Source organism: Oratosquilla oratoria, chromosome 5, assembly GCF_046742065.1.
Source record: "Oratosquilla oratoria isolate Oo_2021 chromosome 5, ASM4674206v1, whole genome shotgun sequence".
NCBI classification, from domain to species: Eukaryota; Metazoa; Arthropoda; class Malacostraca; order Stomatopoda; family Squillidae; genus Oratosquilla; species Oratosquilla oratoria.
In genome coordinates, this window is record NC_134781.1 from 44,925,093 (window position 1) to 44,937,592 (window position 12,500).

General features: G+C 37.6%; 1 protein-coding gene across 1 annotated transcript in view; it reads left to right on the forward strand.

Moving 5' to 3' along the window:
* Positions 1–12,500, forward strand: part of LOC143025775 (uncharacterized) — a 24,639-nt gene that overhangs the window by 7,817 nt on the left and 4,322 nt on the right. Inside the window, exon 3 of the mRNA XM_076185783.1 lies at positions 9,997–12,385. Within this exon, the coding sequence (XP_076041898.1) occupies positions 9,997–12,385 (2,389 nt within the window). The remainder of the gene's footprint in view (positions 1–9,996; positions 12,386–12,500) is intronic.

The window sequence follows — 12,500 nt, forward strand, 5'->3', positions numbered from 1 at the left end:
CCAATCACTCCTTCATATAACCTCCTCTTAGCATTCATTCTCAGATGTCTATTTCTCATTACACTTTTTAATCCACCAAGGCATTTACTCGCTTCTCTCAATCTACATTCTACCTCTGCCCCCACTCCTCCCTTTCCTGTCACATTCACACCCAAATATCTGAAACTATCCACTTCCTCCAGTTTCTTTCCCTTAATGCTCACCTCCAGCCTACTGTTACTCTCTCCCCTTGTACATCTCATCACCTTACTTTTGCCTACATTTAACTTCAGTTTCCTTCTTTCACACACCTTCTCAAACTCTTTCACTAACTTCCTCAATCCCTCCTCTGATCCTGCTACAAGTGCAGTGTCGTCAGCAAACAACAGCTGGCTCACCTCCCACTTTTCTCAATTTTCTTTAATCATCTCCAACCCTTGACCCACTACCCTTGCATTCACCCCATCCATGTAAAGATTGAACAGCCAGGGCGACATAACACACCCTGACGAAGTCCCACCTTTACCTCAAGCCATTTACTCTCTCCATTTCTAATCCTAACGCAAGCTCTACCACTCGTATAAAAACTCTTGACTGCTCTTAATAGCTTTCCTCCTATCCCGTATATATATATATATATATATATATATATATATATATAAATATATATGTATATATATATATATATATCTAAGATTATTTCACACAAATGAGAGAGAATGCGGGTGGGGAAGGGCAAACGAAGATGTGTTAGGAATAGAGTTTATTGCCCTAACGTTGCGACCAACTTGGTCTTCTTCAGAGGACTACAGCATTACAGACGGATCACAATTCTTATATTCGTAGTGAGAGGGAACCCGCCAAGGTATGAGCGTCATGTTTTCCCTTTGGCTAACGATTTAATTATTAGGACACTTGCTGCTTTCGAGAGGCATTATTCATGGAAGTATTAGAAATGGACAAATACATCAACATCATGGGAAGAGGTACCACTTGGTTAAGGTACGTGGATGACATAATCGTGGTGATGCCAAAAAGAACTAATATAGAAAATAAGTTGAGAAGACTCAACGCTGTGAATAAAGACATTCAATTCACAGTTGAACTAGAAAAAGAGTGTAATTTACCATTTTTAGACACGTTGATACACAGAGGTTCTCAACAGGTAAGTTTCTCGGTGTACAGGAAACCCACCAATAGGGACGACTTTGTCCATTATTTTTCAGCACACAGCAGACGTGTTAAAACGGGTGTTCTAATAGGTTTCTTTCTCAGAGCTTTTCGTATCTGCAGTGAAGAATTCCTAGAGGATGAACTTACTTACATCAAGAATACCTTTAGGAAGCTGAAATACCCCGGATGTTTGATCACCAGGACAACGAGGAAAGCCAAGAAGATCTACGATGGCTCAAACGTCCGGACCCCGGGAAAGGATAAGTCTCATTTTATTTCTGTCCCTAATTCTATAAACACCATAGCTATTGATGATTATTTGTTAAAAGGTGGAATAAATATAGCAAAAATATCTTCCAATAAAATAGGAAAAATATTTAAGAAACATAATAATATGCGTAATAATCTCAGTGTCATTTACCGTATTCCATGCAACGGTTGTCCATCATCTTATTTCGGTGAGTCAGGTCGAGGGTTCAATAAACGCTTGAATGAGCACAAAAACGATCTCAGGGCTCATAGAACATCTAACTCCCTGGTTCGTCACCTGGACAAATGTGGACATCTACCTGATTGGAACAACGCAGAAATTCTACACGAGGGATTTGAGAAGAAAATGAGAAAAACTGTGGAAGCTGCACATATCGCCGCCAACAAGAACAACAACGACAGAGACGGATTTAAATGCCTCTCGAAAGCAGCAAGTGTCCTAATAATTAAATCGTTAGCCAAAGGGAAAACATGACGCTCATACCTTGGCGGGTTCCCTCTCACTACGAATATAAGAATTGTGATCCGTCTGTAATGCTGTAGTCCTCTGAAGAAGACCAAGTTGGTCGCAACGTTAGGGCAATAAACTCTATTCCTAACACATCTTCGTTTGCCCTTCCCCACCCACATTCTCTCTCATATATATATATATATATATATATATATATATATATGTATGTATGTATGTATTTATATATATATTCTTACTTACTTCTTACTTCTGCTCCCAGGTAGGCTTACAGCCTGTCAGTCGGGCCAGCACACTTCTCCAGATTGTCCTCTCAAAGCTTCCCTCTTCTCTCAAATCCTCTATTTTTCCTAATCCATTTGCCTCTAGGATTTCTTGAACGCCATCTTTCCATCTTTTCTTCGGTCTACCTCTAGATCTGCTACCTTCTGGTCTCCAGTTCCATCTTTTCTTTGCAATTCTCTCTTCATCCATTCTCTCCACGTGCCCAAGCCACCTTAATTGTGCCTTTTCTATTTTGCTTCTAGTTGATTTTACTCCAATCATTTATCTTATTTCATCATTTCTAATTCGATCTCTTTTGGTTTTATTTACTATTGCTCTCAACGTTTTCATTTCTGCCGACTGAATTCTGCTCCAGTCTCTTGATGTTAATGTCCAGCTTTCAGCAGCATACATTAAAATTGGTACCAAAACTGCTTCAAAATATTTTTCTTTGCCTCCGTAGGTACATTTATATCTTTTAGGATAGGGTACAAGGCACAGACACCTCTACTGTACTTTGATATTCTTTCAGTCATCTCTTCTCTATTCTTGCATCCATCTTTTGTAAAAACGCTTCCCAGATACTTAACACACTGTGCTACTTTAACATTTTCATTTTTAATGATTATTTCTGCAATATCATAATTTTCTTTCGTGATGTTTAGTATTTCAGTCTTCTGAATATTAATGCTTAGTCCTGCCTCATTAAAGCATCTTTTCCAACAATTTGGAGCTCTTTCTAACTGTAATCTGTCGTTACTCCAGCAGGCAATGTCATCTGCATACACTAGAATATCTCCATCCCCTTCTCCTTGATCTCTTATTCTCTTTTTATACTTTTTGATAATGCTATCCATATATGCTATGAATAATAATGGGGACAAAACACTACCTTGTTTCACTCCTGTTGTTATATCAAGCCATTCATCTTTCTCATAACCAGTTCTAACAAGACACGAACATGGCTTATATGTACTCTCTATGGCTTTCTGCAGTTTGCTTGTCATTTTATACTCCTCCACTAAACATTTCCATAATTTGTTTCTTGGAACGGAGTCAAATGCTTTTGCCAAGTCTATAAAAGCACAATACAAATTTTTGTTATACTCCCAGCATTTTTCCATGACCATTCTTAAAATAAAAATGGGGTCAGATGTATTTCTATCTTTTCTATATCCAAACTGTTCTTCTCCTAGTTTCGGCTCTATCACTGTTCTTGCTCTCTTTTCTAGGATTCTTTCATAAAGTTTAGCTACCTGATTGATGAGAGAGATACCTCTGTAATTACCACAGAAACCTGAGTCGCCTTTACCTTTATAGATCGGTAATATAATGGTCTTGCCCCAACTTTGTGGAATAGTTTCTTCTCTCCAGGCCTTGTTTAATATTGTCAATATCTTCACTTTTAGGGCATCACTTCCCTCCTTTATCAGCTCGATCGGTAAGGCATCACATCCCGGTGCTTTATCGTTTTTCATCTTCTTCAGGGCTTCTTGTAGCTCATTTCTTGTTATTTCATCATCTTGGTCTTGTCTCTCTTCAACGTCCTCTTCGTTCTCTATACTTTCATCTATGTCTTCACCTCCCACATTCAGTAGGTTTTCAAAATAACTCTGCCATTTCTCGTTTATCTTGTTGGGTTCTACAATAACATTACCTTTGTCATCTTTAATGTTATGCACCATACTCTTATCTTTTCTATATGATTTTGCTAATCCAAATATTTTCTTCTTACTACCTTTTAGATCTTGTTCTATTGTCTCTCCTAACTTCTTCCAAACATTTTGTTTTGCTGTTCTCTTTACTTCTTCTGCCTTATTTCTTGAAGTGACATACTCTATTCTTGTTTCAAGCGTTTTATGTCTCAACCACTTTCTTAGTGCCTTCACTTTTTCTTTTACTGCACACTTTACTTCCTCTGTCCACCATGGTGTATGTCTTTTCTTACTTCCTCCCACCATTTTTGTTCCTAACGTTTCTTCTGCTACACCTTTAATTATTTCCTTCAGATCTTCCCAATCCTCAGCTGCTTCCTCTCTGAGATTAATTTTCTCATCTACTGCTACCTGATACTTGTCTTTTGTTTCAGCATCTTTTAATGACTGAACTTTGATGACTTTTCTCTTTTGTATTTGTCTTTGCTTTATCTTCTTAATATTTATATCTCCAATTAGAAGTCTGTGATCTGAATTTAGCGAATCACCTGGTACAACTTTCACGTTGTTGAATAATCTTTTATCAGATGTCAGCATGTAGTCAATAATGGACTTTTGGTCAAACTGATCGGTTAACTGATTCCATCTGTATCTTGTATACCTATGTTCATCTTTATGTTTAAAAAAGCCGTTCATAATCTTCATAATATTTCTCATGCATAAATCTATCAGATTTTCCCCTTCTCTGTTTTTCACCTCTTCTCCAAAGGGTCCTATGATGTTCTGTATACCTCCTCTGTCCAGTCCAACCCTAGCATTAAAATCACCCATGATTATAGTGACATTATCTGGGTCCATATCAATGTTATCCTCCAGCATCTCTAAAAACTCCCTTTTTTCATCATCGGTGTGTCCTTGTTGAGGTGCATACACCTGATATATAAAGTATCTTTTACCTTTGATGTTCAGTACACAGTACATAAGTCTCTCATTTATCAATTTTACGTTTTGAATATATGGTGAGAGTGTTGGTCCTATTATAATTGCTACCCCATGTTTTCTTCTTCCTGTTTCAACTCCACTATACATCAAAACAAATCCACCACCTAAATCTTTTCCTCTTTCCTTTCCAAACTGTCTTGTCTCCGCCATACCAAATAAGTCTATTTCGTCTTCGATTGGTCCGTCCTGGTTCCGAGGCTGTCCCTTGAGTTTCTCGAGCAAATAGGTCTTTTTGCGTCATCGGCTAGCTAGGCCTGTCATGACAACCCTCCTCTTTTATCCGGGCTTGGGACCGGCATGGGATTTAGATGTCATTCACCATATATATGTATGTATTTATATATATATATATATATATATATATATATATATATATATATATATATATATATATATATATATATATAATATAAGTGTATTTGGGCAGGAGTTTTTTTCTAATGCATGTATCATTAAAGAGTTAAGCCCAAATCTAAATATATAAGCAGACGACCTAAGAGCCCTTCCAAGCATAAGACAAACCGTTGCAAATCGAATCATGAGACATAACACCACAAACGCTAATACGAGACAAAATGCCACTAGTGCAAATGCGAGACAAAACGCCATAACCACAAACATGCCACATTCCACCACAACACGAATCCGGAGGCTCTCCAGTACACATGATATTGCGTCACTGCCCGAAATACCAGGTGACCTCGCCCAAAGTGATTAGCAAGTAAGAAACTCTAGTATACTAACTTAGAACTTTAACAAAACTCATCGGATTAATTCTTATCCTAACAAGATAGAACATCATTATAGCTACTGAAGAAGGGTCTTGAACCCGAAATCGCGATCTAGCTAATATGACTACATACAGCCAAGGAACATAAATCTATAATAAGGTATATGAAAAATACCTTTACGAAAATAATTAATGTACAACTAACCATCACTTCTAATTATATATACTTATATATATATATATATATATATATATATATATATATATATATTTATATATAATTAAAAATAAACTTCACTCAATTTGGAACTTTTGTCAGTTTTTGGCCGAGCCAACAGAATTGATCGAGGTACTATATTTCCCGACATTTTGAGGAATGGGCGTATAAGATATTGTCTTCCCGTTCTTCTTCTTCTTCTTCTTCTTCTTCTTCTTCTTCTTCTTCTTCTTCTTCTTCTTCTTCTTCTTCTTCTTCGCGTTCTTCTTCTTCTTCTTCGCGTTCTTCTTCTTCTTCTTCTTCTTCTTCTTCTTCCTCGCGTTCTTCTTCGCGTTTTTCTTCGCGTTCTTCTTCGCGTTCTTCTTCGCATTCTTCTTTGCGTTCTTCTTCGCGTTCTTCTTCTTCGCGTTCTTCTTCCTCGCGTTCTTCTTCTTCGCGTTCTTTTTCGCGTTCTTCTTCGCATTCTTCTCATTCTACTTCGTGTTCTTCTTCGCGTTCTTCTTCGTGTTCTTCTTCGCGTTCTTCTTCCTCGCGTTCTTCTTCGCGTTCTTCTTCGTACTGGAACTTTTGTCAGTTTTTGGCCGAGCCAACAGAATTGATCGAGGTACTATGTTTCCCAACATTTTGAAGAATGGGCGTATAAGATATTGTCTTCGCTGTTCTTCTTCTTCTTCTTCTTCTTCTTCTTCTTCTTCTTCTTCTTCTTCTTCTTCCTCGCGTTCTTCTTCGCGTTCTTCTTCGCGTTCTTCTTCGCATTCTTCTTTGCGTTCTTCTTCGCGTTCTTCTTCTTTGCGTTCTTCGCGTTCTTCTTCTTCGCGTTCTTCTTCGCGTTCTTCTTCCTCGCGTTCTTCTTCTTCGCGTTCTTCTTCGCATTCTTCTTCTCATACTTCGTGTTCTTCTTCGCGTTCTTCTTCGTGTTCTTCTTCGCGTTCTTCTTCCTCGCGTTCTTCTTCGCGTTCTTCTTCGTGCTGGAACTTTTGTCAGTTTTTGGCCGAGCCAACAGAATTGATCGAGGTACTATGTTTCTCAACATTTTGAAGAATGGGCGTATAAGATATTGTCTTCTCCTTCTTCTTCTTCTTCTTCTTCTTCTTCTTCTTCTTCTTCTTCTTCTTCATCGCGTTCTTCTTCGCGTTTTTCTTCGCGTTCTTCTTCGCGTTCTTCTTCGCATTCTTCTTTGCATTCTTCTTCGCGTTCTTCTTCTTCGCGTTCTTCGCGTTCTTCTTCTTCGCGTTCTTCTTCCTCGCGTTCTTCTTCGCGTTCTTCTTCGCATTCTTCTTCTTATTCTACTTCGTGTTCTTCTTCGCGTTCTTCTTCGTGTTCTTCTTCCTCGTCCTTCTTCTTCTTTGTGCTGGGGATCCCGTGTTGGGCTTTCGCCCCGAGGCCGAGGCCGAAGGGGAAAACGAGGGATTTGAGCGCGGAAAGCTGTTTGCGCAGCCAAGCCCCCGGCCGAGCCAACAGAATTGATCAAGGTACTATATTTCCCGACATTTTGAAGAATGGGCGTATAAGAGATTGTTCCGTGGCCTTAAAAGATGAACATATGGAATTATTTCCAAAATTGTACAAAAAATAAAAAGGTTAAAACCTAGAATAGCTATGATAAATGATTTCCAACGTATAGTTCGAAAGTTTGGTAAGCTATTAAGGGACAATCCTGATTACAAATATTCTGGCTCAAGGGAAGAGTATATTAGTTTACCAGCTCAACTGCGAGCGAAGCGAGCTCCTAGCGCCGCAGGCCAAAGCGGTGACGTTAGTCACCACCGAAGGTTGCTTGTATATATATATATATATACATATATATATAATATGCATATGTGTATATATATATATATATATGCATATGTTTATATATATATATATATATGTATATAGATATATATGTCTATATACATAAAAAATATTTTTCTCTAAACCTTCCAACCTCTAAATATTTTTCTCTAAACCTTCCAACCTCCTACTCCGGAAATGAGTCATCACCGGAAATACTAACTGCGAGGGACACATCTGACTCAGACTCAGAGAATCTTTACGAAATATTACCAAGAGAATCTTTACGAAATAACGCTAAGAGAATCTTTACGAAATATTGCCAAGAGAATCTATATACATAAAAACGGAATTACGGAATTCTGACAAAAGAATCTTTACGAAATATTAATGAGAAAATATTTACGAAATATTGCCAAGAGAATCTTTACCAAATGTTAACAAGAGAATCTTTACGAAATATTACCAAGAGAATCTTTACGAAATATTGCTAAGAGAATCTTTACGAAATATTGCCAAGAGAATCTATATACGTCATGTCGCGTTGCTTTCTGAGCTCCTAACAGAACTTCACGAAAATAAGGAGATAAATAAATAAATACACAAATAAATAAACAGTATTCAAACGTCTATACAAGTTTAATCATAGGTTACATGAAGATAATCAAACGTCTATAAATTTTTATTGTGACATGACATAAACGATTCAAAAATCTTTATTGCCTTTATGATTGACCTAACGAAAAAGAGAAGGAGAGAGAGAGAGAAAGAGAGAGAGAGAGAGAGAGAGAGAGAGAGAGAAAGAGCGAGAGAATTTGACGACAACGTCGGGAGACTTTGACGACTCCTTTTGGAGACTGAAGGCTCCTTTAGGAGATTTTGAAGACTCCTTCGTAATACTTCAAAGTTGAATAACCGTGGAATTTCCGTGGGTCCTATGTGACATAACATAAACGATTAAAAAAATGTATTGCCTTTATGATTGACCTAACGAGAAAGAAAGAAAGAGAGAAAGAGAGAGAGAGAGAGAGAGAGAGAGAGAGAGAGAGAGAGAGAGAGAGAGAGAGAGAGAGAGAGAGAGAGAGAGAGAGAGACACGACGGGAGAATTTGACGTCGGGAGACTTTAACGACTACTTCTGGAGACTGGAGACTCCTTCGGGAGATTTTGAAGACTCCTTTGTAATATGTTACGAAATAGCAAAAATTATATGTACTCTGATGAAGAGTACGATCTCATGATATATTTCGACGGAGAAATTAAAGAGGAAGAATCGGAAAAGTTTATGAAACATTATTTTGCAGAATACAAGAATTTTACTATGAGTGGGGGTAAAAGCCGTCTCGAGGAATACCAAAAATATTACATCGATCGGAAATACAATGATTATATAAAAAAATCGCAAACTCAAGGAAAAACAGGGTTTTTTTAAAGGGTTAGAGAAGCCCATACAGTCAGAAAAAACGCTATTGTGAAGTGACATAATCGATTAAAAAATCTTTATTGCCTTTATGATTGACCTAACGAAAAAGAGAAGGAGAGAGAGAGAGAAAGAGAGAGAGAGAGAGAAAGAGAGAGAGAGAGAGAGAGAGAGAGAGAGAGAGAGAGAGAGAGAGAGAGAGAGAGAGAGAGAGAGAGAGAGAGAGAGAGAGAGAGAGAGAGAGAGAGAGAGAGAGAGAGAGAGAGAGAGAGAGAGAGAGAGAGAGAGAACGAGAGAATTTGACGACAACGTCGGGAGACTTTGACGACTCCTTTTGGAGACTGAAGGCTCCTTTAGGAGATTTTGAAGACTCCTTCGTAATACTTCAAAGTTGAATAACCGTGGAATTTCCGCGGGTCCTATGTGACATAACATAAACGATTAAAAAAATGTATTGCCTTTATGATTGACCTAACGCAAACTCAAGGAAAAACAGTTTTTTTAAAAGGGTTAGAGAAGCCCATACAGTCAGAAAAAAACGTTATTTTTGCCAGTATAACATAAGTTTTAGTTGTTCTCTAGCATATTCCCGCGTGACGTCACGTTGCACGGTCCTGAAAACATTTCACATAATTATACTAAAATGGGCATAATTCACCCATGACATTGGGTTATCTTAATGAAAAAATATTATAAAAACTTAATTTATGAAGAAGTTAAAGATTAAGCATGATTTTTGTCAGCCTATCATAATTTTTAGTTGTCTAACATATTCCCGTGTGACGTCATGTCGCGCGGTCGTGAAAACATTTCACGTTATTTTTGCCAATATAACATAAGTCATCACCGGAAACATTAACTCCCGGGGACACATCTGACTCAGACGCCTGTAAGCATTCTTTAAGCTGCTCTCCGTGTGTTAATCTAATACGTTAATAATATTGGAGAAGGAGGCTTTTCTTTCGTTAAGAAGATTGGAAAAGATAAAACAGTGGTGGTGGATAATTCATGGGTTGTTCCCCATAGTCCTTATCTTTGTCTTAAGTACAATGCTCATATTAATGTTGAATGTTCTAACTCTATTAAAGCCATAGCTTACGTAACAAAGTACGTTAACAAAGGAAGTGACCGTATACTTTTCACTAAGACAGAAGATAATGAGCCCGTTAACGAGATCAAAAATTTTAGAGATGCAAGATTCGTTAATGCTAATGAGGCAACATGGAAAATATTCCAATTCAACATTCACAGTAGTTACCCAGCAGTTTGCAATTTAGATTTGCATTTAGAGGGAGAAAATGATGTTTTCTTTGAAGCTTCAACCTCCCAAGAGGCCATAGTCAAGAAGGCATCTAAAGATACTCAGTTAACAGCATTTTTCAAGTTATGTCAACATAACGAATTTGCAGCCTCATTAAGCTATCATGAAATCCCTAATTATTTTGTGTACAACAAAACTACGTGTAAGTGGGATGAGAGAAAAGGAAGTACATGTGCTCTAGGGAGAATAAGGGCTGTCAATAATAAAACAGTTGAACTGTTCTATATGAGGATGTTACTAACCCATACAAAGGGTCCAAAATCTTATGAGGACTTAAGAACTGTTGAAGGGGTATTATATGAGACAAATAGAGAAGCAGTGAAAGCTATGGGCCTCCTAAAAGATGAAGATACGTGGAAGAAAACAATACTAGAAATAATAAATTACACTAATGACCGCAGACAACTAAGAACAACCTATGCGAGTATGTTAGTGTTCTCAGATTTAGAAGACCAAAAACAGATATGGGAAGAAACAAAGGATTTATTCTCAAGTGATTTTCTGTTTAAAAGTGGAGAGAAAGACTATAACGATGAGATCTACCTCGATGCCCTCGACGATATCCAAGAACAAGTTTACAATTGTGGGGGAGGAAATATAGTGCAATATGGATTACCCTCTTCAAGAGACGGAGTTAAAACAACTAATATTATAAGGAGAGAAAGAGCTTACAACACAAAACAACTATACGAAGATGTAGAGGAATTAAAACCTATGTTAAACAGAGAACAAAAAATATGCTATGAGAAAATCTTAAAGAGTGTAGATAATGGAAATAAACGTGCCCAGAAAGCTTTCTTCATTAATGCTCCAGGGGGTACAGGAAAGTCCTTCTTACTTAATCTTCTTCTGGATACAGTTCGTTCAAGAGGCCAGATAGCCTTAGCCGTTGCCTCATCAGGAATAGCAGCTACTGTCCTACATGGTGGAAGAACAGCACATAACATGTTTAAGGTACCTCTAATGGAACACAATGAGGTTAAAACATGTAGCATTAAACACAATTCTGAGCTAGCACGTTTACTGTTAATGACATCATTAATAGTTTGGGACGAAGCTGTAATGGCAAATAAAAACACTATATCTGCTCTAGATATAACGTTAAGAGATTTAACGAAGTTAGATGATGTATTTATGGGTGGAATTACCTTTGTTTGTGCTGGAGACTTTAGACAGATATTACCCGTTGTTAGGGCTGGGGGAAAAAATGATGAACTAAACTGCTGTCTAAAGGCAAGTAATTTCTGGCACTACTTTGAACAGCTAGAGTTGACAAAAAATGTAAGACTGAAAAACAGCGATGAAGAAAATATAAAGTTCGCAAAGGATCTACTTGACGTTGGAATAGGAAAATATAGTGAATGTAATATCAATGAAGGGTTTGGAGTAAGAGTTAACAGTAGATTAGACTTAGTTGATAAGGTCTATGAAGGGTTTAAAGACAATTTCTTGAACGTTTCTTACTTCGAAAAGAGAGCAATTATATCCCCAACAAATGACGATGTGGATTCAATTAATAATTTCGTGTATGAAAAATTAAAAGAGAAGGAAGTACTCTATAGGAGCCAAGATACAGCATCTCACGATGGAGAAGGAATGGAAATACAAACATCAGTATTCAATTCTATGAATAGTCCCTCCATACCCTTACATGAGTTAAAGTTAAAAGTAGGAGCAGTGGTAATGGTTATGAGGAATATTTGTCCCCCTAAAATCTGCAATGGAACTAGGGTAATGATCACGAACCTAAAGAAGAACGTTATAGTGGGGAAGATATTAATAGGGGCTTATAAGGGTGTGCAAGTAATTCTGCCTAGAGTAACACTAGAAGCATCAGATACTCCAGTTAACTTCAAGAGACATCAATTTCTGGTGAAACTGTGTTACGCAATGACTATAAATAAATCCCAAGGACAGACCTTTGAGAGGTGTGGATTACTATTAGATGGAGCGCAGTGCTTCGCTCACGGTCAGTTGTACGTTGCCTGTTCTAGGGTAACCAGCTCCGATTCACTCTTCGTATTTACTGGGTATGAGAAGTTAGGGGATTCTTACGAACCTAAAACTGCAAGAAACTGTGTTTACGAAGAGCTTTTCATTGACTCAGATGAAGGTAAACCTTCTTATATCAAGCCACAAGAATTAACTTTCAACAATACCTTTGATGAGGATCAGCAAATAGGGGAAGAAGAACCTGATCAATGAATCACAATGGCAAAAGCCGACAA